We start from the raw sequence: 26,775 nt of genomic DNA, 5'->3' as shown, positions 1-26,775 counted from the left end.
ATCAATATGCAGCACAATAGTAGTGTTTTCAGCTGAATCTGGTAGCTGACTGGCACAATCCTCCCCTGACCTCCTGTGCCTTTAGCCCAGGTAGGGTATTGACTGCCACCATTGATTTACCTGTACTAACATCCCCACTCAAACCCTGTGCACAATATTTCAATAACCTGGGGGCTTCCTCCCCTGAGATCCACATAAATCAGGTATTACGGAGCCAACACAAAGCAGGAAGTTAGCACACTGTTAGTGTGTGTGTGTGTGTGTGTGTGTGTGTGTGTGTGTGTGTGTGTGTGTGTGGGCATGTGATGTCAGCTGTCATTCAACAACAAGGCCAGTGCTCCTCCTGCTGATTACACTGGAAGATGGGTATCAGGGTAGGGCTAGAGCAGAGTTGAGGTGAGGTGGAGGAGAATCAGGGTAGGGTTGGAGAAGAGTTGGGGTAGGGGTGGAGGAGAGTTATGGTAGGGGTGGATGTGTATCAGGGTAGGGTTGGTGGAGGTGTATCAGGGTAGGGGTGGAGGAGAGTTGGGGTAGAGGTGGAGGCGTATCAGGGTAGAGGTGGAGGCGTATCAGGGTAGAGGTGGAGGTGTATCAGGGTAGGGGTGGAGAAGAGTTGGGGTAGGGGTGGAGGAGAGTTGGGGTAGGGGTGGAGGCGTATCAGGGTAGGGTTGGTGGAGGTATATCAGGGTAGGGTTGGAGGAGAGTTGAGGTGGAGGTGTATCAGGGTAGGGGTGGAGGTGTATCAGGGTAGGGGTGGAGGAGAGTTGGAGTGGAGATGGAGGCGTATCAGGGTAGGGGTGGAAGAAAGTTGAGATGGAGGTGTATCAGGGTAGAGGTGGAGGTGTATCAGGGTAGGGGTGGAGGAGAGTTGAGGTGGAGGCGTATCAGGGTAGGGTTGGAGGAGAGTTGAGGTGGAGGTGTATCAGGGTAGGGATGGAGGTGTATCAGGGTAGGGGTGGAGGAGAGTTGGAGTGGAGATGGAGGCGTATCAGGGTAGGGGTGGAGGTGTATCAGGGTAGGGGTGGAGGAGAGTTGAGGTGGAGGTGTATACGGGTAGGGGTGGAGGTGTATCAGGGTAGGGATGGAGGAGAGTTGGGGTGGAGAGTAATGATGTACACTGAGAGTCGGGAAGCAAATTCAGGGAGTGAATACATTTAATTAATAAATGAACAAAACAAGAAACGCAAACAGCGTACCAACATGAAACAGAATCAATGACGACTGGGGAAGAAACCAAAGGGCGTGACATATAAAGGGCAGGTAATCAAGGAGGTGATGGAGTCCAGGTGACTGTCATTATGCGCGTAACGCTGGTGACAGGTGTGCGCCCTAACAAGCAGCCTGGTGTTGTATCGTTGGGATGCAGGTGGAGGCGTATCAGGGTAGGGGTGAAGGAGCGGTGGAGGAGTGGTTGGGATGCAGGTGGAGGCGTGTCAGGGTAGGGGTGAAGGAGGGGTGGAGGAGTGGTAGGGTTGGGATGCAGGTGGAGGGTTATTAGGGTAGGGGTGAAGGAGGGGTGGAAGGGTTGGGATGCAGGTGGAGGTGTATCGGGGTAGGGGTGAAGGAGGGGTGGAGGAGTGGTAGGGTTGGGATGCAGGTGGAGGTGTATCAGGGTAGGGGTGAAGGAGGGGTGGAGGAGTGGTAGGGTTGGGGTGCAGGTGGAGGCATATCAGGGTAGGGGTGAAGGAGGGGTGGAGGAGTGGTAGGGTTGGGATGCAGGTGGAGGTGTATTAGGGTAGGGGTGAAGGAGGAGTGGTAGGATTGGGATGCAGGTGGAGGTGTATCAGGGTAGGGATGAAGGAGGGGTGGAGGAGTGGTAGGGTTGGGATGCAGGTGGAGGTGTATTAGGGTAGGGGTGAAGGAGGAGTGGTAGGATTGGGATACAGGTGGAGGTGTATCAGGGTAGGGGTGAAGGAGGGGTGGAGGAGTGGTAGGTTTGGGATGCAGGTGGAGGTGTATCAGGGTAGGGGTGAAGGAGGGATGGAGGAGTGGTTGGGATGCAGGAGGAGGTGTATCAGGGTAGGGGTGAAGGAGGGGAGGAGGAGTGGTAGGGTTGGGGTGCAGGTGGAGGCATATCAGGGTAGGGGTGAAGGAGGGGTGGAGGAGTGGTAGGGTTGGGATGCAGGTGGAGGTGTGTCAGGGTAGGGGTGAAGGAGGAGTGGTAGGATTGGGATGCAGGTGGAGGTGTATCAGGGTAGGGGTGAAGGAGGGGTGGAGGAGTGGTAGGTTTGGGATGCAGGTGGAGGTGTATCAGGGTAGGGGTGAAGGAGGGGTGGAGGAGTGGTAGGTTTGGGATGCAGGTGGAGGTGTATCAGGGTAGGGGTGAAGGAGGGATGGAGGAGTGGTTGGGATGCAGGTGGAGGTGTATCGGGGTAGGGGTGAAGGAGGGGTGGAGGAGTGGTAGGGTTGGGATGCAGGTGGAGGTGTATCAGGGTAGGGGTGAAGGAGGGGTGGAGGAGTGGTAGGGTTGGGGTGCAGGTGGAGGCATATCAGGGTAGGGGTGAAGGAGGGGTGGAGGAGTGGTAGGGTTGGGATGCAGGTGGAGGTGTATTAGGGTAGGGGTGAAGGAGGAGTGGTAGGTTTGGGATGCAGGTGGAGGTGTATCAGGGTAGGGGTGAAGGAGGGGTGGAGGAGTGGTAGGTTTGGGATGCAGGTGGAGGTGTATCAGGGTAGGGGTGAAGGAGGGATGGAGGAGTGGTTGGGATGCAGGTGGAGGTGTATCGGGGTAGGGGTGAAGGAGGGTGGAGGAGTGGTAGGGTTGGGATGCAGGTGGAGGTGTATCAGGGTAGGGGTGAAGGAGGGGTGGAGGAGTGGTAGGGTTGGGGTGCAGGTGGAGGCATATCAGGGTAGGGGTGAAGGAGGGGTGGAGGAGTGGTAGGGTTGGGATGCAGGTGGAGGTGTATTAGGGTAGGGGTGAAGGAGGAGTGGTAGGATTGGGATGCAGGTGGAGGTGTATCAGGGTAGGGATGAAGGAGGGGTGGAGGAGTGGTAGGGTTGGGATGCAGGTGGAGGTGTATTAGGGTAGGGGTGAAGGAGGAGTGGTAGGATTGGGATACAGGTGGAGGTGTATCAGGGTAGGGGGTGAAGGAGGGGTGGAGGAGTGGTAGGTTTGGGATGCAGGTGGAGGTGTATCAGGGTAGGGGTGAAGGAGGGATGGAGGAGTGGTTGGGATGCAGGAGGAAGTGTATCAGGGTAGGGGTGAAGGAGGGGTGGAGGAGTAGTAGGGTTGGGGTGCAGGTGGAGGCATATCAGGGTAGGGGTGAAGGAGGGGTGGAGGAGTGGTAGGGTTGGGATGCAGGTGGAGGTGTGTCAGGGTAGGGGTGAAGGAGGAGTGGTAGGATTGGGATGCAGGTGGAGGTGTATCAGGGTAGGGGTGAAGGAGGGGTGGAGGAGTGGTAGGTTTGGGATGCAGGTGGAGGTGTATCAGGGTAGGGGTGAAGGAGGGGTGGAGGAGTGGTAGGATTGGGGTGCAGGTGGAGGCGTACAGGGTAGGGGTGAAGGAGGGGTGGAGGAGTGGTAGGTTTGGGATGCAGGTGGAGGCGTATCAGGGTAGGGGTGAAGGAGGGGTGGAGGAGTGGTAGGGTTGGGATGCAGGTGGAGGCGTGTCAGGGTAGGGGTGAAGGAGGGGTAGGGTTGGGATGCAGGTGGAGGCGTGTCACGGTAGGGGTGAAGGTGGAGGAGGCTTCCTATAGGCTTCCTCTCAGTGTACCTCGGTCAGCAAGGCAGTGGCATACAGGTGTAGCTTTGTATGTGTGTGTTTATATGTGTGTGTGTGTCTGTGTCTGTCTGTGTGAATGTGTGTGTTTTTTCAAGTTTGAAGATGTATTAGGATACACATGTACACCTCCACCGTCTAACAAAATGCTGACTTGCAGGTTCCTTCTGGACAATGCAACAACAATAAGAAATAATAATAGATAGGAATGTGATCATAGAGTAACTGGCTCAGTAGAAAATAATAGACGTGTGTGTGTGTTTTCCGTTGGTTTCCCTCCACTAGTCTGTGCGTGACTGTGTTCCTCCTGCAGAATAAAACTATTTTTTTGTTTTCCATTAAATCGGGGACTGTGTCATGATGCAGTATTCTCCTTTTCATTTATGTAAAAGCTCCTGGTCTTTGGTCCCAGAGTAAATTTCACTTGGCTGTTATTCAAATGCTTTAAACATTTACAAGTGGCTCTGAATGTGAGAGTAAAATGAAGTAGGATGAGTACATCAGTCCAACATTTTAGGCTAGATTGTGTGTAGTCGTTCTATTGGATTACACAGAAGTTGAATATGTAGAATAACGTGAACCAAGCACCTCTATGGCTGAGAACTACTGTAGAGACAAAACAAGAAGACTGCTGCTAATATCTGCCAACAAACCAGTAGCTTAAAGTTACCGCATTTGAAATGTTCTCTACATAGTTGTTTCAAATAAATACTGTATCAAGGGATTTCGTTTTTCTTCGGTGGCATGGTTTTATTTTGGGGTTGGCTTCTGAGTATTATCCTGCATGAGCTGCTTTTCCACTAGAAGGGATAAACAGAGAGAGATTGTGGGCTGGGGAGAGTAAAAAACAGCCAATGTTAACCAGCAGACACACGGGGTAATCATATTAGTGCTGATTTATCATATCTTACACTTCGCTGTGAGCTGTTCAGTATAGATCAAATGATAACAGAGAGAGGGCTCACTGTAGAAGTTAGGCGGGAGGGCGGGGAAATGATAGACCTCTCTGCAGTAACTTTCAACAGTTTCATGACACTCGAGCTCTTGAAAAATGAGTTTGTAAACATTAGCAATGAACTTATTGTTGGTAACAGGAGAGGTCAAGAAGAAGAAGGCCTGTGATCTGTCACCATCTTGGGTGTTATGTTCTAACCCTGGCCAGGGACTCTATTCAATCTGTATCGCGGACAGCGTTACAGCGTGATTGAAATGTAAAGGCAATGTTCCCGCGTTAACAGAGACTGCATTCATGGTAAACGCTGCATGTGTCGGCTCAATCAAAATGGCCTTAACATTTCTATGGCGCAATCTGTAACGCTTCAGTGATCGGGACTGAACGGAGCCCTAGGTGTCAGTCTGATCAGATAGGTCAGGGGTCTCCTCTCTACATCCAGATAGTAGAATAGATAGGAGCTCTGTCTGTCTACTGGGTGCCTGGGCTCTGTCTACTGAGCTGACATCGTGGTGTCTGCACACTCATTATTGATGGCTGGCTCCCAGTTCCAAACTGTTAGGATGGCAGAGCACCACTGGAGATGTCTGTCTGTCTGGCTGGCTGGCTGGCTGGCTGGCTGGCTGGGTGGGTGTTAGTATCTTTCTTTCTGAATATGTGATTATGGGTGTGCCTGTGTATACCTTCAAAAAATGCTGCTTTTTAATGAGTGGCAGAAGGGAGGGACATGTGGGAAGGGTGGGATACAGCTGAAGAGGGAGAAAGGGGCAGAGTGTGATGAATAGGTAACCATGGTTACTCTCTTGGCTAAGATTTGAATTGAGAGAGAGTGAGAAAACGGGGGGGATTGATCTCCTGCGAGGCCGACTGAGAACCGAGATCAAGGGGTTAATATGTGTCAGTGTAGCAGGTTAATCGTTCATCAAACTGAGAGGTCAATGCAGTATTTCCACAGCCACTGGACACAGCAGCAACACATGGGGAGAGAGGAGAGAAAAATAGGAGGGGAGGAGAGAGAGAGAGAGAGAGAGCAGAAAGAGCAGAAAGAGAGTGACCTAGAGAGAGATGGAGACAGGCAGAGGCCACTAAAATGTTGATGGTGACAGCGATTCGACAACAGTGAAGCAGACTCTAACTACTTCCAGTTCCTCGATGGACTCCACTCCACTCCCCACTAACCAACCAAACTATCTCAGCCTGCATCTCTCTCTCAGCCTCACATCTCATCCCATCTCCCTTGGCTCCCTTTGATTTGGATCAGCTGTCGTCTCCCCAAAATAACTGCCGTACTTACACATCAGTCCTAATGGTGGCTAAAATTAAACATAGAGGTGGCTGTCATTTCAAGGGTAATGCCTGCAGTCTGTTGTTATGTTACATATGCTGGGATGCACATAATAGCCACTATAGAGAAGAGAAACACCAGGGATTCGTTTTTCAGAACATTAAATGCAGATTTAAATGATTCTTTCCCCCTGTGAGATTGGCACTGAAAGACAATATTTAAATTAAACTGTCATGGGGATGATGTATATGATGATGTCACAGCATATAATGTGAAGGTATGCTTCTAAGAGATTTGCCTCAAAGTTTCACGCAAACGCAGGGAGGTAAGAAATCTGAGGTAGCCTTGGTATATCAGTCTGTTTGCGCTAACATCCCACTCCTTGCCATTCCTTGTCTTGCCAAAAATGTTTTTGTCACGACAAGGAGTGTCGTTTTATCTGTATTTAACATTGTGAGAAGCTTGCCGTATAAGGGTCCAGTGTTATGTCTATAGTGACTACTGGTTCTGGTCTAGAGCTGTGACTGTCCCAGTACCCTACTGGTTCTGGTCTAGAGCTGTGACTGTCCCAGTACCCTACTGGTTCTGGTCTAGAGCTGTGACTGTCCCAGTACCCTACTGGTTCTGGTCTAGAGCTGTGACTGTTCCAGTACCCTACTGGCTCTGGTCTAGAGCTGTGACTGTCCCAGTACCCTACTGGTTCTGGTCTAGAGCTGTGACTGTCCCAGTACCCTACTGGTTCTGGTCTAGAGCTGTGACTGTCCCAGTACCCTACTGGTTCTGGTCTAGAGCTGTGACTGTCCCAGTACCCTACTGGTTCTGGTCTAGAGCTGTGACTGTCCCAGTACCCTACTGGTTCTGGTCTAGAGCTGTGACTGTCCCAGTACCCTACTGGTTCTGGTCTAGAGCTGTGACTGTCCCAGTACCCTACTGGCTCTGGTCTAGAGCTGTGACTGTCCCAGTACCCTACTGGTTCTGGTCTAGAGCTGTGACTGTCCCAGTACCCTACTGGTTCTGGTCTAGAGCTGTGACTGTCCCAGTACCCTACTGGCTCTGGTCTAGAGCTGTGACTGTCCCAGTACCCTACTGGTTCTGGTCTAGAGCTGTGACTGTCCCAGTATCCTACTGGTTCTGGTCTAGAGCTGTGACTGTCCCAGTACCCTACTGGTTCTGGTCTAGAGCTGTGACTGTCCCAGTACCCTACTGGGTCTGGTCTAGAGCTGTCACTGTCCCAGTACCCTACTGGTTCTGGTCTAGAGCTGTTACTGTCCCAGTATCCTATTGGTTCTGGTCTAGAGCTATCACTGTCCCAGTACCCTACTGGTTCTGGTCTAGAGCTGTCACTGTCCCAGTATCCTACTGGTTCTGGTGTAGAGCTGTGACTGTCCCAGTATCCTATTAGTTCTGGTCTAGAGCTGTGACTGTCCCAGTATTCTACTGGTTCTGGTCTAGAGCTGTGACTGTCCCAGTATCCTACTGGTTCTGGTCTAGAGCTGTTTCGTATTGCGTCAGACAACAACATTGACGAATACGCTGATTCGGTGAGCGAGTTCATTAGAACGTGCGTTGAAGATGTCGTTCCCATAGCAACGATTAAAACATTCCCAAACCAGAAACCGTGGATTGATGGCAGCATTCGCGTGAAACTGAAAGCCCGAACCACTGCTTTTAATCAGGGCAAGGTGACCGGAAACATGACCGAATACAAACAGTGTAACTATTCCCTCCGCAAGGCAATCAAACAAGCTAAGCGTCAGTATAGAGACAAAGTAGAATCTCAATTCAACGGCTCAGACACAAGAGGTATGTGGCAGGGTCTACAGTCAAATCACGGATTACAAAAAGAAAACCAGCCCAGTCACGGACCAGGATGTCTTGCTCCCAGGCAGACTAAATAACTTTTTTGCCCGCTTTGAGGACAATACAGTGCCACTGACACGGCCCGCAACTAAAACATGCGGACTCTCCTTCACTGCAGCCGACGTGAGGAAAACATTTAAACGTGTCAACCCTCGCAAGGCTGCAGGCCCAGACGGCCGCCCCAGCCGCGACTCAGAGCATGCGCAGACCAGCTGGCTGGTGTGTTTACGGACATATTCAATCAATCCCTATCCCAGTCTGTTGTTCCCACATGCTTCAAGAGGGCCACCGTTGTTCCTGTTCCCAAGAAAGCTAAGGTAACTGAGCTAAACGACTACCGCCCCGTACCACTCACTTCCGTCATCATGAAGTGCTTTGAGAGACTAGTCAAGGACCATATCACCTCCACCCTACCTGACACCCTAGACCCACTCCAATTTGCTTACCACCAAAATAGGTCCACAGACGATGCAATCTCAACCACACTGCACACTGCCCTAACCCATCTGGACAAGAGGAATACCTATGTGAGAATGCTGTTCATCGACTACAGCTCGGCATTTAACACCATAGTGCCCTCCAAGCTCGTCATCAAGCTCGAGACCCTGGGTCTCGACCCCGCCCTGTGCAACTGGGTACTGGACTTCCTGACGGGCCGCCCCCAGGTGGTGAGGGTAGGCAACAACATTTCCACCCCGCTGATCCTCAACACTGGGGCCCCACAAGGGTGCGTACTGAGCCCTCTCCTGTACTCCCTGTTCACCCACGACTGCGTGGCCACGCACGCCTCCAACTCAATCATCAAGTTAGCGGACGACACAACAGTGGTAGGCTTGATTACCAACAACGACGAGACGGCCTACAGGGAGGAGGTGAGGGCCCTCGGAGTGTGGTGTCAGGAAAATAACCTCACACTCAACGTCAACAAAACTAAGGAGATGATTGTGGACTTCAGGAAACAGCAGAGGGAACACCCCCCTATCCACATTGATGGAACAGTAGTGGAGAGGGTAGTAAGTTTTAAGTTCCTCGGCGTACACATCACAGACAAACTGAATTGGTCCACCCAGACAGACAGCATCGTGAAGAAGGCGCAGCAGCGCCTCTTCAACCTCAGGAGGCTGAAGAAATTTGGCTTGTCACCAAAAGCACTCACAAACTTCTACAGATGCACAATCGAGAGCATCCTGTCGGGCTGTATCACCGCCTGGTACGGCAACTGCTCCGCCCACAACCGTAAGGCTCTCCAGAGGGTAGTGAGGTCTGCACAACGCGTCACCGGGGGAAAACTACCTGCCCTCCAGGACACCTACACCACCCGATGTCACAGGAAGGCCATAAAGATCATCAAGGACAACAACCACCCGAGCCACTGCCTGTTCACCCCGCTATCATCCAGAAGGCGAGGTCAGTACAGGTGCATCAAAGCTGGGACCGAGAGACTGAAAAACAGCTTCTATCTCAAGGCCATCAGACTGTTAAACAGCCACCACTAACATTGAGTGGCTGCTGCCAACACACTGACTCAACTCCAGCCACTTTAATAATAGGAATTGATGGGAAATGATGTAAAATATATCACTAGCCACTTTAAACAATGCTACCTAATATAATGTTTACATACCCTACATTATTCATCTCATATGTATATGTATATACTGTACTCTATATCATCTACTGCATCTTTATGTAATACATGTATCACTAGCCACTTTAACTATGCCACTTTGTTTACATACTCATCTCATATGTATATACTGCACTCAATACCATCTACTGTATCTTGCCTATGCCGCTCTGTACCATCACTCACTCATATATCTTTATGTACATATTCTTTATCCCCTTACACTTGTGTCTATAAGGTAGTAGTTTTGGAATTGTTAGCTAGATTACTTGTTGGTTATTACTGCATTGTCGGAACTAGAAGCACAAGCATTTCGCTACACTCGCATTAACATCTGCTAACCATGTGTATGTGACAAATCAAATTTGATTTGATTTGATTTTGACTGTCCCAGTATCCTATTGGTTCTGGTCTAGAGCTGTGACTGTCCCACTATCCTACTGGTTCTGGTCTAGAGCTGTGACTGACCCAGTATCCTACTGGTTCTGGTCTAGAGCTGTGACTGACGGTTCCAGTACACAGTATCTGGTTCTAGAGCTGTGACGGTCCCAGTATCCTATTGGTTCTGGTCTAGAGCTGTGACTGTCCCAGTATCCTACTGGTTCTGGTCTAGAGCTGTGACTGTCCCAGTAACCTACTGGTTCTGGTCTAGAGCTGTGACTGACCCAGTATCCTACTGGTTCTGGTCTAGAGCTGTGACTGACCCAGTATCCTACTGGTTCTGGTCTAGAGCTGTGACTGACGGTTCCAGTACACAGTATCTGGATCTAGAGCTGTGACGGTCCCAGTATCCTATTGGTTCTGGTCTAGAGCTGTGACTGTCCCAGTATCCTACTGGTTCTGGTCTAGAGCTGTGACTGTCCCAGTATCCTACTGGTTCTGGTCTAGAGCTGTGACTGTCCCAGTATTCTACTGGTTCTGGTCTAGAGCTGTGACTGTCCCAGTATTCTACTGGTTCTGGTCTAGAACTGTGGCTGTCCCAGTACCCTATTGGTTCTGGTCTAGAACTGTGACTGCCCCAGTACCCTACTGGTTCTGGTTTAGAGCTGTGACTGTCCCAGTATCCTACTGGTTCTGGTCTAGAGCTGTGACTGATGGTTCCAGTACACAGTATCTGGTTCTAGAGCTGTGACGGTCCCAGCAGCAGCAGGTCAGAACCGGACCTGTGTCCTGTTCACTTCTATCACACAGAGATGGTGCTGAAGATATGATTTATCACTGTGTCCTGTTCACTTCTATCACACAGAGATGGTGCTGAAGATATGATTTATCACTGTGTCCTGTTCACTTCTATCACACAGAGATGGTGCTGGATATGATTTATCACTGTGTCCTGTTCACTTCTATCACACAGAGATGGTGCTGGATATGATTTATCACTGTGTCCTGTTCACTTCTATCACACAGAGATGGTGCTGAAGATATGATTTATCACGGTGTCCTGTTCACTTCTATCACACAGAGATGGTGCTGAAGATATGATTTATCACGGTGTCCTGTTCACTTCTATCACACAGAGATGGTGCTGGATATGATTTATCACTGTGTCCTGTTCACTTCTATCACACAGAGATGGTGCTGGATATGATTTATCACTGTGTCCTGTTCACTTCTATCACACAGAGATGGTGCTGAAGATATGATTTATCACTGTGTCCTGTTCACTTCTATCACACAGAGATGGTGCTGAAGATATGATTTATCACGGTCACTATCACACAGAGATGGTGCTGATGATTTATCACAGTGTCCTGTTCACTTCTCACTTCTATCACACAGAGATGGTGCTGATTTATCACTGTGTCCTGTTCATATCACACAGAGATGGTGCTGGATATGATTTATCACTGTGTCCTGTTCACTTCTATCACACAGAGATGGTGCTGAAGATATGATTTATCACAGTGTCCTGTTCACTTCTATCACACAGAGATGGTGCTGAAGATATGATTTATCACTGTGTCCTGTTCACTTCTATCACACAGAGATGGTGCTGGATATGATTTATCACAGTGTCCTGTTCACTTCTATCACACAGAGATGGTGCTGGATATGATTTATCACAGTGTCCTGTTCACTTATATCACACAGAGATGGTGCTGGATATGATTTATCACTGTGTCCTGTTCACTTCTATCACACAGAGATGGTGCTGGATATGATTTATCACTGTGTCCTGTTCACTTCTATCACACAGAGATGGTGCTGGATATGATTTATCACTGTGTCCTGTTCACTTCTATCACACAGAGATGGTGCTGGATATGATTTATCACTGTGTCCTGTTCACTTCTATCACACAGAGATGGTGCTGAAGATATGATTTATCACTGTGTCCTGTTCACTTCTATCACACAGAGATGGTGCTGGATATGATTTATCACTGTGTCCTGTTCACTTCTATCACACAGAGATGGTGCTGAAGATATGATTTATCACTGTGTCCTGTTCACTTCTATCACACAGAGATGGTGCTGGATATGATTTATCACTGTGTCCTGTTCACTTCTATCACACAGAGATGGTGCTGGATATGATTTATCACTGTGTCCTGTTCACTTCTATCACACAGAGATGGTGCTGGATATGATTTATCACTGTGTCCTGTTCACTTCTATCACACAGAGATGGTGCTGGATATGATTTATCACTGTGTCCTGTTCACTTCTATCACACAGAGATGGTGCTGAAGATATGATTTATCACTGTGTCCTGTTCACTTCTATCACACAGAGATGGTGCTGAAGATATGATTTATCTCGGTGTCCTGTTCACTTCTATCACACAGAGATGGTGCTGGATATGATTTATCACTGTGTCCTGTTCACTTCTATCACACAGAGATGGTGCTGAAGATATGATTTATCACTGTGTCCTGTTCACTTCTATCACACAGAGATGGTGCTGGATATGATTTATCACTGTGTCCTGTTCACTTCTATCACACAGAGATGGTGCTGAAGATATGATTTATCACTGTGTCCTGTTCACTTCTATCACACAGAGATGGTGCTGGATATGATTTATCACGGTGTCCTTGTTTGTGTTTTAATGTCATTCCACTCTGCGTACAAATTATTGATCAATCTCACCCCTCTTTTGCTCCCTCTCTCTTTCTCCCTCTCTCTTTCCTTACTCATCTACCTTTCAGTCAGAGAAATCTCTTCTGAGCACCTATCTCCATCTTTTTAAAATTCATCCTTCTGTATTGGCTTTCCCCTCCATCTCTCCATTGCTCTCTCTGTTGTATATGCATCTCTGTGTCGTTCCCTTCCCTCCATCTCTGTCTACTTTATATTCATCTCTCTATTGAGTCTTTCCCCTACCTCTCTCCTATCTAATCTTTATTACTCCATCTTTTTCTCTCTCTACGACCATTCTCTTTTTCATTCCCCCAACTATTTCTCTCTCTCCTCTGCTTCTGTCCCTCTATAGCATCCCTCTCACTCCCTCTACTCCATCCATCTATCTTTATCTCCCTCTCTTTCTCCCTCTATCCCCAATTTCTTGCTCTCTCACTCTCTCTTAACTTCTCTCCCCAATATCTTGTTCTTTCTCTACCCCTCTCTCTCATCTCTCTCTCTGTTTCACTATCTCTCTCTCCCACTTTGCCCAACCTCTTGTTCTTTCTTTCTCTCTCCCTCTCTCTCTTCTCTCTCTTTCGCTCTTTCACTTCCCCCCCTCCTTCGCTCTCCCATTGCCTCTCTGCAACTGTTCAGTTTTCATCTATTACTGTAGTGTTGATAATTCCCTTCTCTTCCTTCAGCTGTACAGTCCTCTATCAGATTAATAATCCCTCTCTCTCCCTTCAGCTGTACAGTCATCTATCAGATTAATAATCCCTCTCTCTCCCTTTCTCTCTCTCAATCTCTCCCCTTGTTTTTTCCCTGAGCCATGTGTGAATGCCAAGCATGTGAAATGTATTTGCGTGTCAGAGTCCCATCATTACAGCCATCATCATTAATAATAGTGGAATGTATGCCCTTATTTAAGGTTATTCAGGTCTAAATGACCTGCAGAGGGAGAGCAATTCTCCTTCGCTGGCTCCAGGAGCCTGGGTAGAGTTAACCATCTATCAGTGTTAAGGAAGACTGCACCCTTCACCACCATTCTGTGGCCCCTAGAGCATGTAATGCAGAGCCAGTATGGAAAAAGAATTAGTACTGTCAACCCAATACCCGTGCAATGCTAATAGAGAGAGGATTTGGGTTGAAGTCACAACTCAGTGTTTGGACACTGGGATTTAAAGACATGCTCCGGAACTTTGGCGAATACTAAGTTTTTTTCTTTTTCTTACCTCAATTAGCTACGAAATCCCTAGTTTGAAAGCTGTGCTGCACCATTTCCTACATTTTCCCCCTTGTGGGCCAGCCCCCTAGCAATTTCAGTTCTAGCCAATGAGCTTCAGCCCCTCGCCATTTGAGTGACAGCTAGCAAGAGGCAGAGAGAGGCAGAGAGAGGCAGAGAGAGGCAGAGAGAGGCAGAGAGAGGCAGAGAGAGAGAGAGAGAGAGAGAGAGAGAGAGAAAGAGAGTGACATGGTGCACATATCTGCTCAAACAGTACGTGATGTAGTACACAATTTTCAGGGACCTCGTTTAGATCGTGAGCTTTACTTTCAGAACTACTGGCTAAAAAGTATTCAAAAGTATCAGAGAATCTCTAAACAATATTATTGGTATTGTACTGTCGTCCTGAGAACTGTTGTCTTGAACGCGTGAGTGCATATACTGTAGAACCATTTCATGAATAACATAGTCATGAGTGTTAGGATTACAATATTACTTTTCATTCCAAGGGCGGACAGTAACCTGAAATGCATGATCCAGAGTTGCAATATTGTAAAGATGTCTATTGTATGATGACACTGCTGTTCACTACAGTGATTTGCTGTAAAACTTGACCTTCACTAATGAGCAATGACACACACCTTTTAAGGCTTCTCAAGTTATGCACAGGATCCACAGTCCTTTCAGAATAACTTATACCTGGATATTGACTTTTCCATCAGTTCTGCTCAGTGTAAATGTTTCTAAACAATTGGAGGAGCATAGTATACTGTACTATTTCTAATGTCTGTGTTCTCTCTCTCTCTCTCTCAGTAACTCGTGGATTCTTCTCAAAGGCCCCACTCAAATCCCTAGACGACAGAAAAAAAGGAGTAACATCTGTTTATGCACATATTTCTGTTAAACCCCCCTGGAAAAAACAGAGATAGACGGAAGATAAAACACCTTTAAAAATGAAACATTAAAAGGAACAAATTGCCACTGGAGAAACTAAGCAAAGTCAACCTGGTTGAGGAATCCATCATCTTGGGATCAACATCTTCGGAGAAAGGGCAGGGTCATGTCCCAGTTGCCATGCGCATCACCACGGTGACCTGCCTTCCCTGCCCCTCTCCCCTCCTCCTCCTATTGGTCCAGCTGCTACTGCGGCTCCTCCTCTATGGGCCAGAATTTGTAGAGGCCGCCTCCCCCTGCCCCACCCACTGCAGCTGCTCCAATCAGGCCAGTCGAGTCATCTGTACAAGACAGAGTCTGGATGGGGTGCCTGAGAGCATATCAGTCAACACACGATACCTCAACCTGCAGGAGAATTCAATAGAGGTAAATATGGACTGTACTGAGCATTATCCACTATGTTAATTTCTTTTGTTTGACTGTGTGTGTGTGTCTGTGTGTTTGTGTGCGTGCATGCCCATGCATGAGTGTGTGCGTGTACTGTATGTTGGTAAGCATTATGTAAATGCCTGTTTTTATTTACTTGTTTCAATGTAATTACCTGTCATTCACTTATAATTACCATGGAATAATGCCTATGTTCTACAAGTGTTCCCCAAACATTTTGCAATTCAAATGGAGGTCATGTTAATATGGAAATCAAACAGTAACACAGCAAACAGCAAAGAAACAGGAACACATGTGTTAGCAGATTGTATGTCAGAACCCCAAGGTAGTTGTTGTGGTTTTACAGCTGCACTGGGACACTCCATTTAACCCCAGCTTCCCAATGTGAACGTCCTCAGCATGTCAGCCGTGTAATAGAAGACATATTCCCGCTGTTTTCAGTTGATGTATTTAGGAACTTTGTGCTCAGAAATGTGCTGCACTCTAGAAATGTCTAGACAACTTCACAGACACAGGTTGCTGAATACGCTAATGTGCTGCACTCTAGAAATGTCTAGACAACTTCACAGATACGAGGTTGCTGAATACTCTAATGTGCTGCACTCTAGAAATGTCTAGACAACTTCACAGACACGAGGTTGCTGAATACGCTAATGTGCTGCACTCTAGAAATGTCTAGACAACTTCACAGACACGAGGTTGCTGAATACGCTAATGTGCTGCACTCTAGAAATGTCTAGACAACTTCACAGACACGAGGTTGCTGAATACGCTAATGTGCTGCACTCTAGAAATGTCTAGACAACTTCACAGACACGAGGTTGCTGAATACACTAATGTGCTGCACTCTAGAAATGTCTAGACAACTTCACAGACACGAGGTTGCTGAATACGCTAATGTGCTGCACTCTAGAAATGTCTAGACAACTTCACAGACACGAGGTTGCTGAATACACTAAGTCCATTTGTGAATTTGGATACAGAGTGTTTTAGGCTAATGCTCATTAGTTTTGGCAAAGTTTGTGGCAAATCAGTAAAGTGACTGCAGAGAGAGGAAGTGGACAGCCATTCTATCCCACTCAGACAGGCAGATGATTGAACTGTACATGATGGCTACAGAATGAAATGGGAACATCAACTCTCATGGTTTGGTCTTACGAGTTACAGAGATGCAGCTTGTTAAAATATGAAATAAAGAAATATTAACACTATTCATTACACTTCCCTCTTAGCCAACGGATTCTGATTGGATTTGTTGTATCCCGAAGCCCCACTTGAAATGATTAAAAATCTAAAAATATTGTAACACCTGGAGGCATCCTAGATTCTCTGGTATATTTTTCTCTTCTCTCCCCCAAGTACCCTGAGAGTAAAGCTTTGACAGCTCCCACTCCCCTCTTAAACACCCCCACCCTCCCTATCACCCTCCCCCTCCTGCTCCACATAAGGAGGATGCAGTGGCCTGGCTCCAGGAGCTTCTCACTGCCTCCCTCACTGAGAGCATTGCCCACACATATCTCACACAGCCATAGATGACTTAAATAAAGGTTAAATAAAATAATAAAACAATTAAAATAGATTTAAAGGGATTTTAGTCCTGCTCACTAGCTGTGTGTCTGATGCCTGGCCAAATGAGCTCCGTTTGGACAGCCAAGATGCTGGTGTGGGGTGTCCAGGGGCCCACCCAGTCCAAGTGCACCTTGAGAAAAACGACCACGTCTGTTGTCTGTTCATTTACCAAAACGGATACACCACAATTAATCATTTCAGCTTCTGTGTTCATAATTTTTTTGTAGTGTTGTAAATTTTCATTTGGCTCATATCAGTGATTTTTGTTTTCTCTCGCTGTAAGATTTGAGTTGATGTTCATGTTTGTAAAACATTAGGGTAATGTTCCGATAGTGTCCCTGCATTCACACCTGTGCTATTGCTTTCACACTCTACCCAGCTGTCACAGCCACTGGAGCTGCACCCTGTTTACACAGTCTAGTCACTCTTCATGTTGTGAGATATTCACATTCTCCTCTCTCTCTCTCCCCACCAGGTTATCAAGTCAGACACCTTCAAGCACTTGAGGCACCTTGAGATCCTGCAGCTGTCTAAGAACAAAATCAGTCAGATTGAGGTGGGAGCATTCAATGGCCTGCCCAACCTCAATACGCTGGAGCTGTTCGACAACCGCCTCACCCTGGTCCCCTCACAGGCCTTCGAGTACCTCAGCAAGCTGCGGGAGCTGTGGTTACGGAACAACCCCATCGAGACGCTGCCGGGCTACGCCTTCCACCGCGTGCCCTCGCTGCGCCGGCTGGACCTGGGAGAGCTCAAGAAGCTGGACTACATCTCAGATGCCGCCTTCGTGGGCCTGGTCAACCTGCGCTACCTGAACCTGGGCATGTGTGGTCTGAAGGACATCCCCAACCTGACGGCCCTGGTGCGTCTGGAGGAGCTGGAGCTGTCTGGGAACCGTCTGGAGATCATCCGGCCTGGCTCCTTCCAGGGCCTGGTGTCGCTCCGTAAGCTGTGGCTCATGCACTCGCAAGTGAAGGTCATTGAGCGCAACGCCTTCGACGACCTGAAGAACCTGGAGGAGCTCAACCTTTCACACAACTCCCTGCACTCGCTGCCCCATGACCTCTTCACCCCGCTGCACCAGCTGGAGCGGGTGCACCTCAACCACAACCCCTGGGTGTGCAACTGTGACGTGCTGTGGCTCAGCTGGTGGCTGAAGGAGACGGTGCCCAGTAACACTACGTGCTGCGCCCGCTGCCACGCTCCCCCTGGCCTGAAGGGCAGGTACATCGGGGAGCTGGACCAGAGCCACTTCACCTGCTACGCTCCCGTCATTGTGGAGCCGCCCACCGACCTCAACGTTACCGAGGGCATGGCTGCAGAGCTGAAGTGTCGCACGGGCACCACCATGACCTCGGTCAACTGGCTCACGCCCAACGGCACCCTGATGACCCACGGCTCCTACCGGGTCCGGATCTCCGTGCTGCACGACGGTACGCTCAACTTTACCAACGTCACACTGAGGGACACGGGTCAGTACACCTGCATGGTGACCAACTCGGCTGGCAACACCACGGCAACCGCCGTGCTTAATGTCACTGCCGCCGACGTTGGCGTCAGCTACTTCACTACTGTCACCGTGGAGACGGTGGAGCCCAACGAGGGCCCGACAGTCTACGCGGGCGTCATGAATAGCCACAACGAGTCATACGTCATTACCCCGTCTGGCCACCAGTGGAGGGGGGGGCTCCCTACTACCGCCTCCTCCCTGTCAGCCTGGTCCTTGTCCTCGTCCCGGGCCACCCGGCCCACCTTTACTGTGCCCATCACTGCCGAGACGGGCTATTCTGGCCTCGATGACGTGATGAAGACCACCAAGATCATCATTGGCTGCTTCGTGGCCATTACCTTCATGGCAGCCGTGATGCTGGTGGTCTTCTACAAGCTGAGGAAGCAGCACCAGCTGCACAAGCACCACGGCCCCGCCCGCGCCATCGAGATCATCAACGTAGAGGACGAGATTGGCGCAGGTGCTGGTGGACGCGGGAGCGGCATCTCAGGGGGCGGCACCGTCTCTCGGGATGGAGGCGGAGGGGGAGGAGTAGGAGGAGGGCAGAGCCTGAGGATGCATCACCCGGAGATGGTCAACCTGCCCAACCTGGCCAGACAGGAGCACCTCAACCACTACTACAAGGCCCATCACTTCAACAACAACATGATGGGCCTGGGCATGGGCCTCAACAACAACAACAACCCCTCCCTCTCCCCCTGTTCCCAGAACCAGAGCACCCCCAACTCCTGCGCACAGGGGCCCACCTCCACCAGTGGTGGCACCCCCACGGGTGGCTCGCTGCCCTCCCCTGTGCCCCTGCCCCAGCTGGGCATCCACAGCTCTCTGAAGGGGCTCATGGGGAAAGGCCAGAACCCTCAGATCGAGCCTCTGCTCTTCAAGAGTGGCTCCAAGGAGAATGTGCAAGAGACTCAGATCTGAGAGAAAGAGAGAAACAGATGGAAAAAGAGAGAGAGATGAAGAGACAGAAAACAGGGAGATGGAGGGAGAGAGAGGAGTCTGATTGTACTATCCCCATGGCCATATTTGGATAGAAAGTGTAGGCAGGCAGAATATGAAATATTACATAGACACTGCTTTGTATGGTTAGTGCATAGAGAGAGATAGCGCGAGAGAGGAGAGATTGTTCTCACACCTCTACTGTGTCTGCTCAACACCCGTCCAAGCGTTAACATCTTCTGAGACACTCCAAGACACACACAGACACACAGCCAGACACAAGGACAGGAACATTCTATCAGCTAACACATACACAGTGCATTATGAGATTGATGTGCCAAACTTGCGCATTTCTGTGCCAAAGTAAAAGCCCTCGCAATCTATATATCCATCCGCAGCATTCCCAGACTGAATCAGGTGACCAGGTTCAATACCCAGACACAATAAGAATCACAACGGTTATAACTAAATACAGATGACCTCGTATATTATCAGATACTCTCCAAGTCACCATGTATATATAGAGATAAGATCTGCGTCACTATGTTGAAGTAGGCGGATAAGTGTTTGGGACTGTGTCAGAGCAGTACAGGGCTGCCCAGACGCACTCTGTGGAACAGGACAGAAAGTAAACCATTGAGCAGAACACAGTTTAGTGTCGGACAACAAGCAATGTGTAGGAAGAGGAAACAACATCAACAACGGTTGTGTTTTACTTAGTGGCTCAATCTCACTTTCTCCCCTCTTTCACACCTGACTGGCTACTCTCTTTAAAGGAGAGGAAGGTATATGGAGTGAATCGTCGTAAAAAAATTATGTAATAGCAAAAAGGACTACGAAAGATACAAATAAACTGTGAAAGTACATATTATATATAAATATATTTTCATTCGAATAAATAAATTATGAAGAATCTTTACCAAGTTTCTGACTAAATAGCCACAGCTTCTGAAGAATATATGAACTGCTGTCATAGCGGTCATCACTATGAAAACTTTGTTTGGCTAGAAACAAGATGGCCGACATTCTGTGCTGGAAAGGGACATATTGTAGTGGAGGCTGTGGATGAGCAAGCGCTAAAATTGGAAACGGGCACAGTGTTTGATTGAATTTATTTTGGCTTCAATTTTTGTAGCATCACAAAGCATTCCCTCTCATGCCACATAAACAGGGTCATTGGAGAAGGGGGACCTTTATTCTCCATTTAATGAGAACATATGAAATATGATTACAAAACATCACCCTTTGATACAAACAATATGGATATTGTAATGATGATAATGATGATAATTAAAGTAATTCAGTAAATGCTTATCAACCGTATACTGTAGATAGCTCTTAAAAGCAGATATAGGTTTAGCATGCTCTGATTCAAGTGGTAATATCTAAAATTTCAATGTGATCGGTTTCAACTTCATGCATTCAGTATGTCTGTATGCAATATATTATGATATTGAAAAATGATTATTAAAATTATCATCATTATTACTATTATTATTGTTATTATTATCATACACTGAGTGTACAAAACATTAGGAACACCTTCCTAATATTGAGTTGAACCCCATTTTGCCCTCAGAACAGCCTCAATTGGTCGGGGAATGGACTACAAGGTGTTAAAAGCGTTCCACAGGGATGCTGGGCCATGTTGACTACATTGCATCCCACAGTTGTCAGGTTGGGTGGATGTCCTTTGGGTGGTGGACCATTCTTGATACATACGGGAAACTGTTGAGCTTGAAAAACCCGGCAGTGTTGCAGCTATTGACACACTCAGCTATTTGCAGCTATTGACACACTCAGCTATTTGCAGCTATTGACACACTCAGCTATTTGCAGCTATTGACACACTCAGCTATTTGCAGCTATTGACACACTAGCGCCTGGCACCTGCTACCATACCCCGTTCAAATTCACCCTCTGAATGGCACACATACACAATCCATGTGTCAATTGTCTTGAGGCTTAAAAATCTGTCTTTAAACTGACTCCTCCCCTTCATCTACACTGATTGAAGTGGATTTAACAGGTGACATCAATAAGGGATCATAGTCTATACCTGGTCAGTCTGTCATGGAAAAAGCAGGTGTTCCTAATGTTTTGTACAGTCAGTGTATAGGTGGCAGAGCAGCCTAGTACATCCTTATGAAAGTTATGTTTATAATTGATTCAGTGGGGAATGATTTGATTACACATGGAACGATGATGATCCCTTCAACCACCATATTGACTCCAACAACAGGGGATGGTCTGTGTTCCACCAAACACCAACCTGCAGAAACAGGAAATACATGGTCCTCAAAATGGCTGCTCCCACATGGCATCCTCACAGCCCATGCCTCCTCAGAAACTCCTCTGTTTTGTACAACAACACCAGTCTCAGCCGATCAGGACCCTTCGTTTTATTCTGTTGTGTAAAAGACAGGACATGAACCTTTGACGAAGACTGCTCGTTTGCAGAGGATTATATCAGAACTCAGTGTTCTCCTGTGTGAATGGAATTCATGGCAGCAGGGAACTAAAGGAGGACAGCATTTTGAAGCGTTTGAAAGGTAAGAGAAACCTATTCAATGAAAGAGAGAGAAAGCCTAGATGAATCATATGGTGATGGGTGATTTTGTTTTTTTAAGGAAAAGGACAAATAAATGAAAAATATAGAAACGTATAGATCTCTTAAAAAAAAGCTATTATAAGTGTTTTTTCATTTTGTTTTTTTATCTAGTTTGATTATTTCCTTTTTATCTTTTTTTAAATCAAGTGTTATCTCAATTGTAATATTGTTATTGTTGTTATAATTCGCTAATTACACTGGTTATAATTCTGAAAGATGTTCTGTCAGCAGAAGTCACACTGAAAAATTAAAATACCTGGCACACAAAATGGCGGTTGAACTCTGTGAAACTTGGTGGCATTAGTTTTTGTTGTGTTTTTTTTTTCTCCATTTAATTGAAATATCACTGTTTGTGTGTATCCCTTTGGCTAATACAGCTGTGCTTGAGAAGAGACACACAGAATGTGAAATGGCCGGCGAGGGGTCTTTTCCTGCACAAGGAGGACAGGATAGATCCTGCTTTGATTTACAAGCTTGCTCACGCTCTTCTCTCACTCTGTGATTTTTAGAATGTCATAGCTATCAGTGCTCCGTGTGTGATTTCGCTAAGTCAACACCCTGTTTCCATGACTACCTACCCTCAGAATAATGCGCCAAACAGCGTCACAGCTTGCACCTCATATGGTGCCCGATGCCCCCTGTCAATCATGTTCCTTGAAGACAACATATCCCTCTACAAGCCGGCCAGTGTTCTTCCAACAGTAGCACATCACCTTTCACAGTGTGCCCATATCCTAACACAATGTCCCTACAGGTTCCTGCCACCAGGTTTCCCTGGCAACTGTTGCAGCTGCGACAGTCCTCATCATAGCATCTTGATTTGGGTTTCTGATGCAAATAGGAGGGAGCAGACAGTATAGAAGGCTATTAACATATCCATGGTCCTCACAATAGATATTTATATTTTTTCACGGCGCTTACGCAAGTGATTTACACATTCATGTTGCTCATGGAAATAATGAACATATTCCATTGGCTTATTCCAGTGACTTACATCCTGTATCTATATCATCTACACACACTTTTGATTTACTAATGCAGTGATTTACATCGTCTATATCACTTCTACATGTCAGTTGCATATTCCTACACCAGTGCTGAACGTATTCATATCCCATGCACCAGTTATTAACACTCATATCCCATGCACCAGTTATTAACACTCATATCCCATGCACCAGTTATTAACACTCATATCCCATGCACCAGTTATTAACACTCATATCCCATGTACCAGTTATTAACACTCATATCCCATGTACCAGTTATTAACACTCATATCCCATGTACCAGTTATTAACACTCATATCCCATGCACCAGTTATTAACACTCATATCCCATGCACCAGTTATTAACACTCATATCCCATGCACCAGTTATTAACACTCATATCCCATGCACCAGTTATTAACACTCATATCCCATGCACCAGTTATTAACACTCATATCCCATGTACCAGTTATTAACACTCATATCCCATGCACCAGTTATTAACACTCATATCCCATGCACCAGTTATTAACACTCATATCCCATGCACCAGTTATTAACACTCATATCCCATGCACCAGTTATTAACACTCATATCCCATGTACCAGTTATTAACACTCATATCCCATGTACCAGTTATTAACACTCATATCCCATGCACCAGTTATTAACACTCATATCCCATGCACCAGTTATTAACACTCATGTCCCATGCACCAGTTATTAACACTCATATCCCATGCACCAGTTATTAACACTCATATCCCATGTACCAGTTATTAACACTCATATCCCATGCACCAGTTATTAACACTCATATCCCATGTACCAGTTATTAACACTCATATCCCATGCACCAGTTATTAACACTCATATCCCATGCACCAGTTATTAACACTCATATCCCATGCACCAGTTATTAACACTCATATCCCATGCACCAGTTATTAACACTCATATCCCATGCACCAGTTATTAACACTCATATCCCATGCACCAGTTATTAACACTCATATCCCATGTACCAGTTATTAACACTCATATCCCATGTACCAGTTATTAACACTCATATCCCATGCACCAGTTATTAACACTCATATCCCATGCACCAGTTATTAACACTCATGTCCCATGCACCAGTTATTAACACTCATATCCCATGTACCAGTTATTAACACTCATATCCCATGCACCAGTTATTAACACTCATATCCCATGCACCAGTTATTAACACTCATATCCCATGCACCAGTTATTAACACTCATATCCCATGCACCAGTTATTAACATGTTTATTTTCCCACCAGGGATTTTTAATCCCCTCACTAGTTATTTACATATGTGTGTGTGTGTGTTCAGTGGTTCTGACAACAACTATTCCCCCAGTACTCTGGATGTGACTCCCTGTCTGTCTTGTCACCTCAGAAAGCATTATGAAGCCTTATGAAGCTCTTATGAAGTGTCACAGAGAAGAGCCAAGCTAGAAAGGCTTAGTGGCAGAACAAGTTTTGCCAGTGCCCCACAGTCCCAGGAACATCACTGCAGTGACTGAGTCACACAGCACTGAACACACACTTAACACTAATGGAAACACTGTGTTTACTGTGCAGGAAGAGACCCGCTCGCTCAACCATTCAGGGAATAAGTCATGTGTGTGCGTTCAGTTACGGTACCTACAGTAGTATTTTCAATTACTATGGCAACTTGATATTGTTTCCATTATTTAGATTGCAGCTATATCAGTGTGTGTGTGCATGCGCCTGCTAGGTGAGTGTATGTAATGTGTGGGTTGTGTAAGGAGGATGCAGAGAGAGGGTGAGAGGGAGGGAGGGAGGGGGCCAGTCAGACCTCTATTTTAAATCCCCAGTTTAAAGCAGTTCTCTGTCTGTTTCCCTCTGCTCCAGGCTGGTTTATCATCCTCTCACTGACACTTTAAGTAAAAACGGGATTTCTAGTTAAGCAGGGTTTCCCCCCCTCTCCCCTCCGCCTATTGGGATAAGCCCAAGAGATCAAAGGTCTGCTCTATCACGGCCAGTCTCTTTAGCATTCCACTGGCCTCTGCCTCTCTCAACTCATAGTCAATCTGAGGTTACGAGCTTGTGGTCAAGTCGCGTGGCACACTGCCCTAGTTATCCTCACTGTTAAACCAGCCAATCAAGGCTATAGTGTTTCCTAATTGGACAGGGGCCGATGGCCTCGGTTATCTTGACATGTTTGGCTGTTCTAGCTCAGGTCCTGGTCTAATGAGACAATATTAATCAGGCTTTTGATATATTTAGGATGTGATCTTAATTATCTTAATTGGTAGAACCTGCTGTGTTCTGATCAGAGCAGCTTTTTTTATGTCACCTTTATTTAACCAGGTAGGCCAGTTGAGAACAAGTTCTCATTTACAACTGCGACCTGGCCAAGATAAAGCAAAGCAGTGCGACACAAAGAGCTAAAGAGTTGGGTGGGGATCTTTGTGTGTTTAGATAGTCATGTTTCAGGGGCCTTATTTGTGCTTGAGGTGAGCATAGCCTTGTTTAGGTGAGACAACACCTTTAGGGAACCAGCCAGGTCCACCATTGGAGCTGGTCCCATATGTGGGTGGTGAACAGATGTAAGCCATAGAATTAGTAAGTTGTTGTTAACTTCCCTCGTAGAGTTTCATTTACCCAACCATTTAAAAATAGTTGTGAAACGACAGTGGAGCCGCTCCAGCGCCAAATGCAAATGCTCCTCCCAGTTGTCAAGGCCAGAAGTGTCAAACCGCTGTAATTTATAAGCATTATTATTGCTATCATATTTTTTAACGGCCATCAGATGGCCTATGAATACAGACCCAGAGAAACCGTGCGGCTTCTATTGTCACACATCATGATGATGATGATGAGGATGATGGCGACTGAGATGGCGGTACGTTCAGATGCAGATCTGTGTGTCTGTAGTCTAGTCTCCTTGTTTAACTTTACGTCATTGTCAGACTAATAGTCAGTGGGTGATTTTATTACTATGACGCCAGTCGGCCTTTAGATGGGTTTTAAGCACGTCTACTTCTACGAGGATGGTGTTTGGATGCTCTCTTGGTTATTCTGCTTGTGCGTGTGGTGCTGGCTCAGTATTTCCTGTCCATATTCTCCCTGTGAGGTTTTGTGGAGGTTGAGATCAGATGCTCATGGACGTCAGTCTGCGCCATCCGTGTGATTTGTACAAGAGCCTGCAGCCACTTATCAAACAGGCCTCCCTGTTGCCTATGCACATACGTAGGAGCGCACATACACACGCACAAGCACATATAGGCATGAGCGCACACACATTTGCGGATTGACTGACTTACTGACATTGACTGACTGATTGATTGTGAATGATTGATTGAAAGGGGCTTTCTTAATGATGTGTGTCTTTGTGCGGTGGGCTTAACACAAACCTTTCGCCAGCTCCCAGCAGGACTGCGGTTCAGAGGCTGGGGCTTTGTGTTCTGTGAAGGTGTCCTTCATTTGAGAACAGAGAGACTTTAACATATGGCATATTTCATTGTTTCCTTGGCAACCATGTCCTCTGTCACAAGATGTCCGTTTTGGTTGACTTGGGCGGCTGACATGAGAGTGTTAGCGTGCCGTGACCCTGGGGAGATTAGCGGTGTCTCATCGTGGATGACTTCATCTTCTGTCGATGACTGTGCTGTGCTAGAGGTCAGGCAACCTCAGGTGGAGAGGTTCATATGAGGGGAAGTTTTATTTTTAACTAAATCTACTATTATTTAGATTTCACTTGTCTTTGGAAAACTTACCCCAACCAGTGATTTACTTCCTCATCCCCGTAAGGGGGCTCTGAAAAAGCATGAACAAATTCTCCAAAAACACCCATATATGTTCTTTTAGGAACGGCAAAGCTCTCAGTATATAACATCTAAAGACCTGCATCACTATTTTGAGACCTTATCCGTTTCCGCAAACTTCTATAACATGCCATTTACATCAAAAATAGAGATTTGGTGGCAAAAAAGCTAAATTCTCCTTTAACATGGAGCAGCCATCACTGTTACTCCAACTCTAATGGGACATGCTGAAAAGCCTCTAATTGTGGGGTCCAACATAATGGATC

General features: G+C 46.9%; 1 protein-coding gene across 1 annotated transcript in view; it reads left to right on the top strand.

Moving 5' to 3' along the window:
* LOC115118544 (leucine-rich repeat-containing protein 4B-like) overlaps positions 1-21,978 on the top strand; it is a 36,468-nt gene extending 14,490 nt beyond the window's left edge. Inside the window, exons 3-4 of the mRNA XM_065006685.1 lie at positions 14,540-15,046; positions 17,112-21,978. Of these exons, the coding sequence (XP_064862757.1) occupies positions 14,801-15,046; positions 17,112-19,067 (2,202 nt within the window). The 5' untranslated portion in view covers positions 14,540-14,800 and the 3' untranslated portion in view covers positions 19,068-21,978. The remainder of the gene's footprint in view (positions 1-14,539; positions 15,047-17,111) is intronic.
* Positions 21,979-26,775: the final 4,797 nt, after the last annotated feature.

This window comes from Oncorhynchus nerka, linkage group LG21 (genome assembly GCF_034236695.1).
Source record: "Oncorhynchus nerka isolate Pitt River linkage group LG21, Oner_Uvic_2.0, whole genome shotgun sequence".
Taxonomy (NCBI): Eukaryota; Metazoa; Chordata; class Actinopteri; order Salmoniformes; family Salmonidae; genus Oncorhynchus; species Oncorhynchus nerka.
Note: the sequence above shows the minus strand (reverse complement) of the source record. Positions and strands in the feature narration are given on the sequence as shown.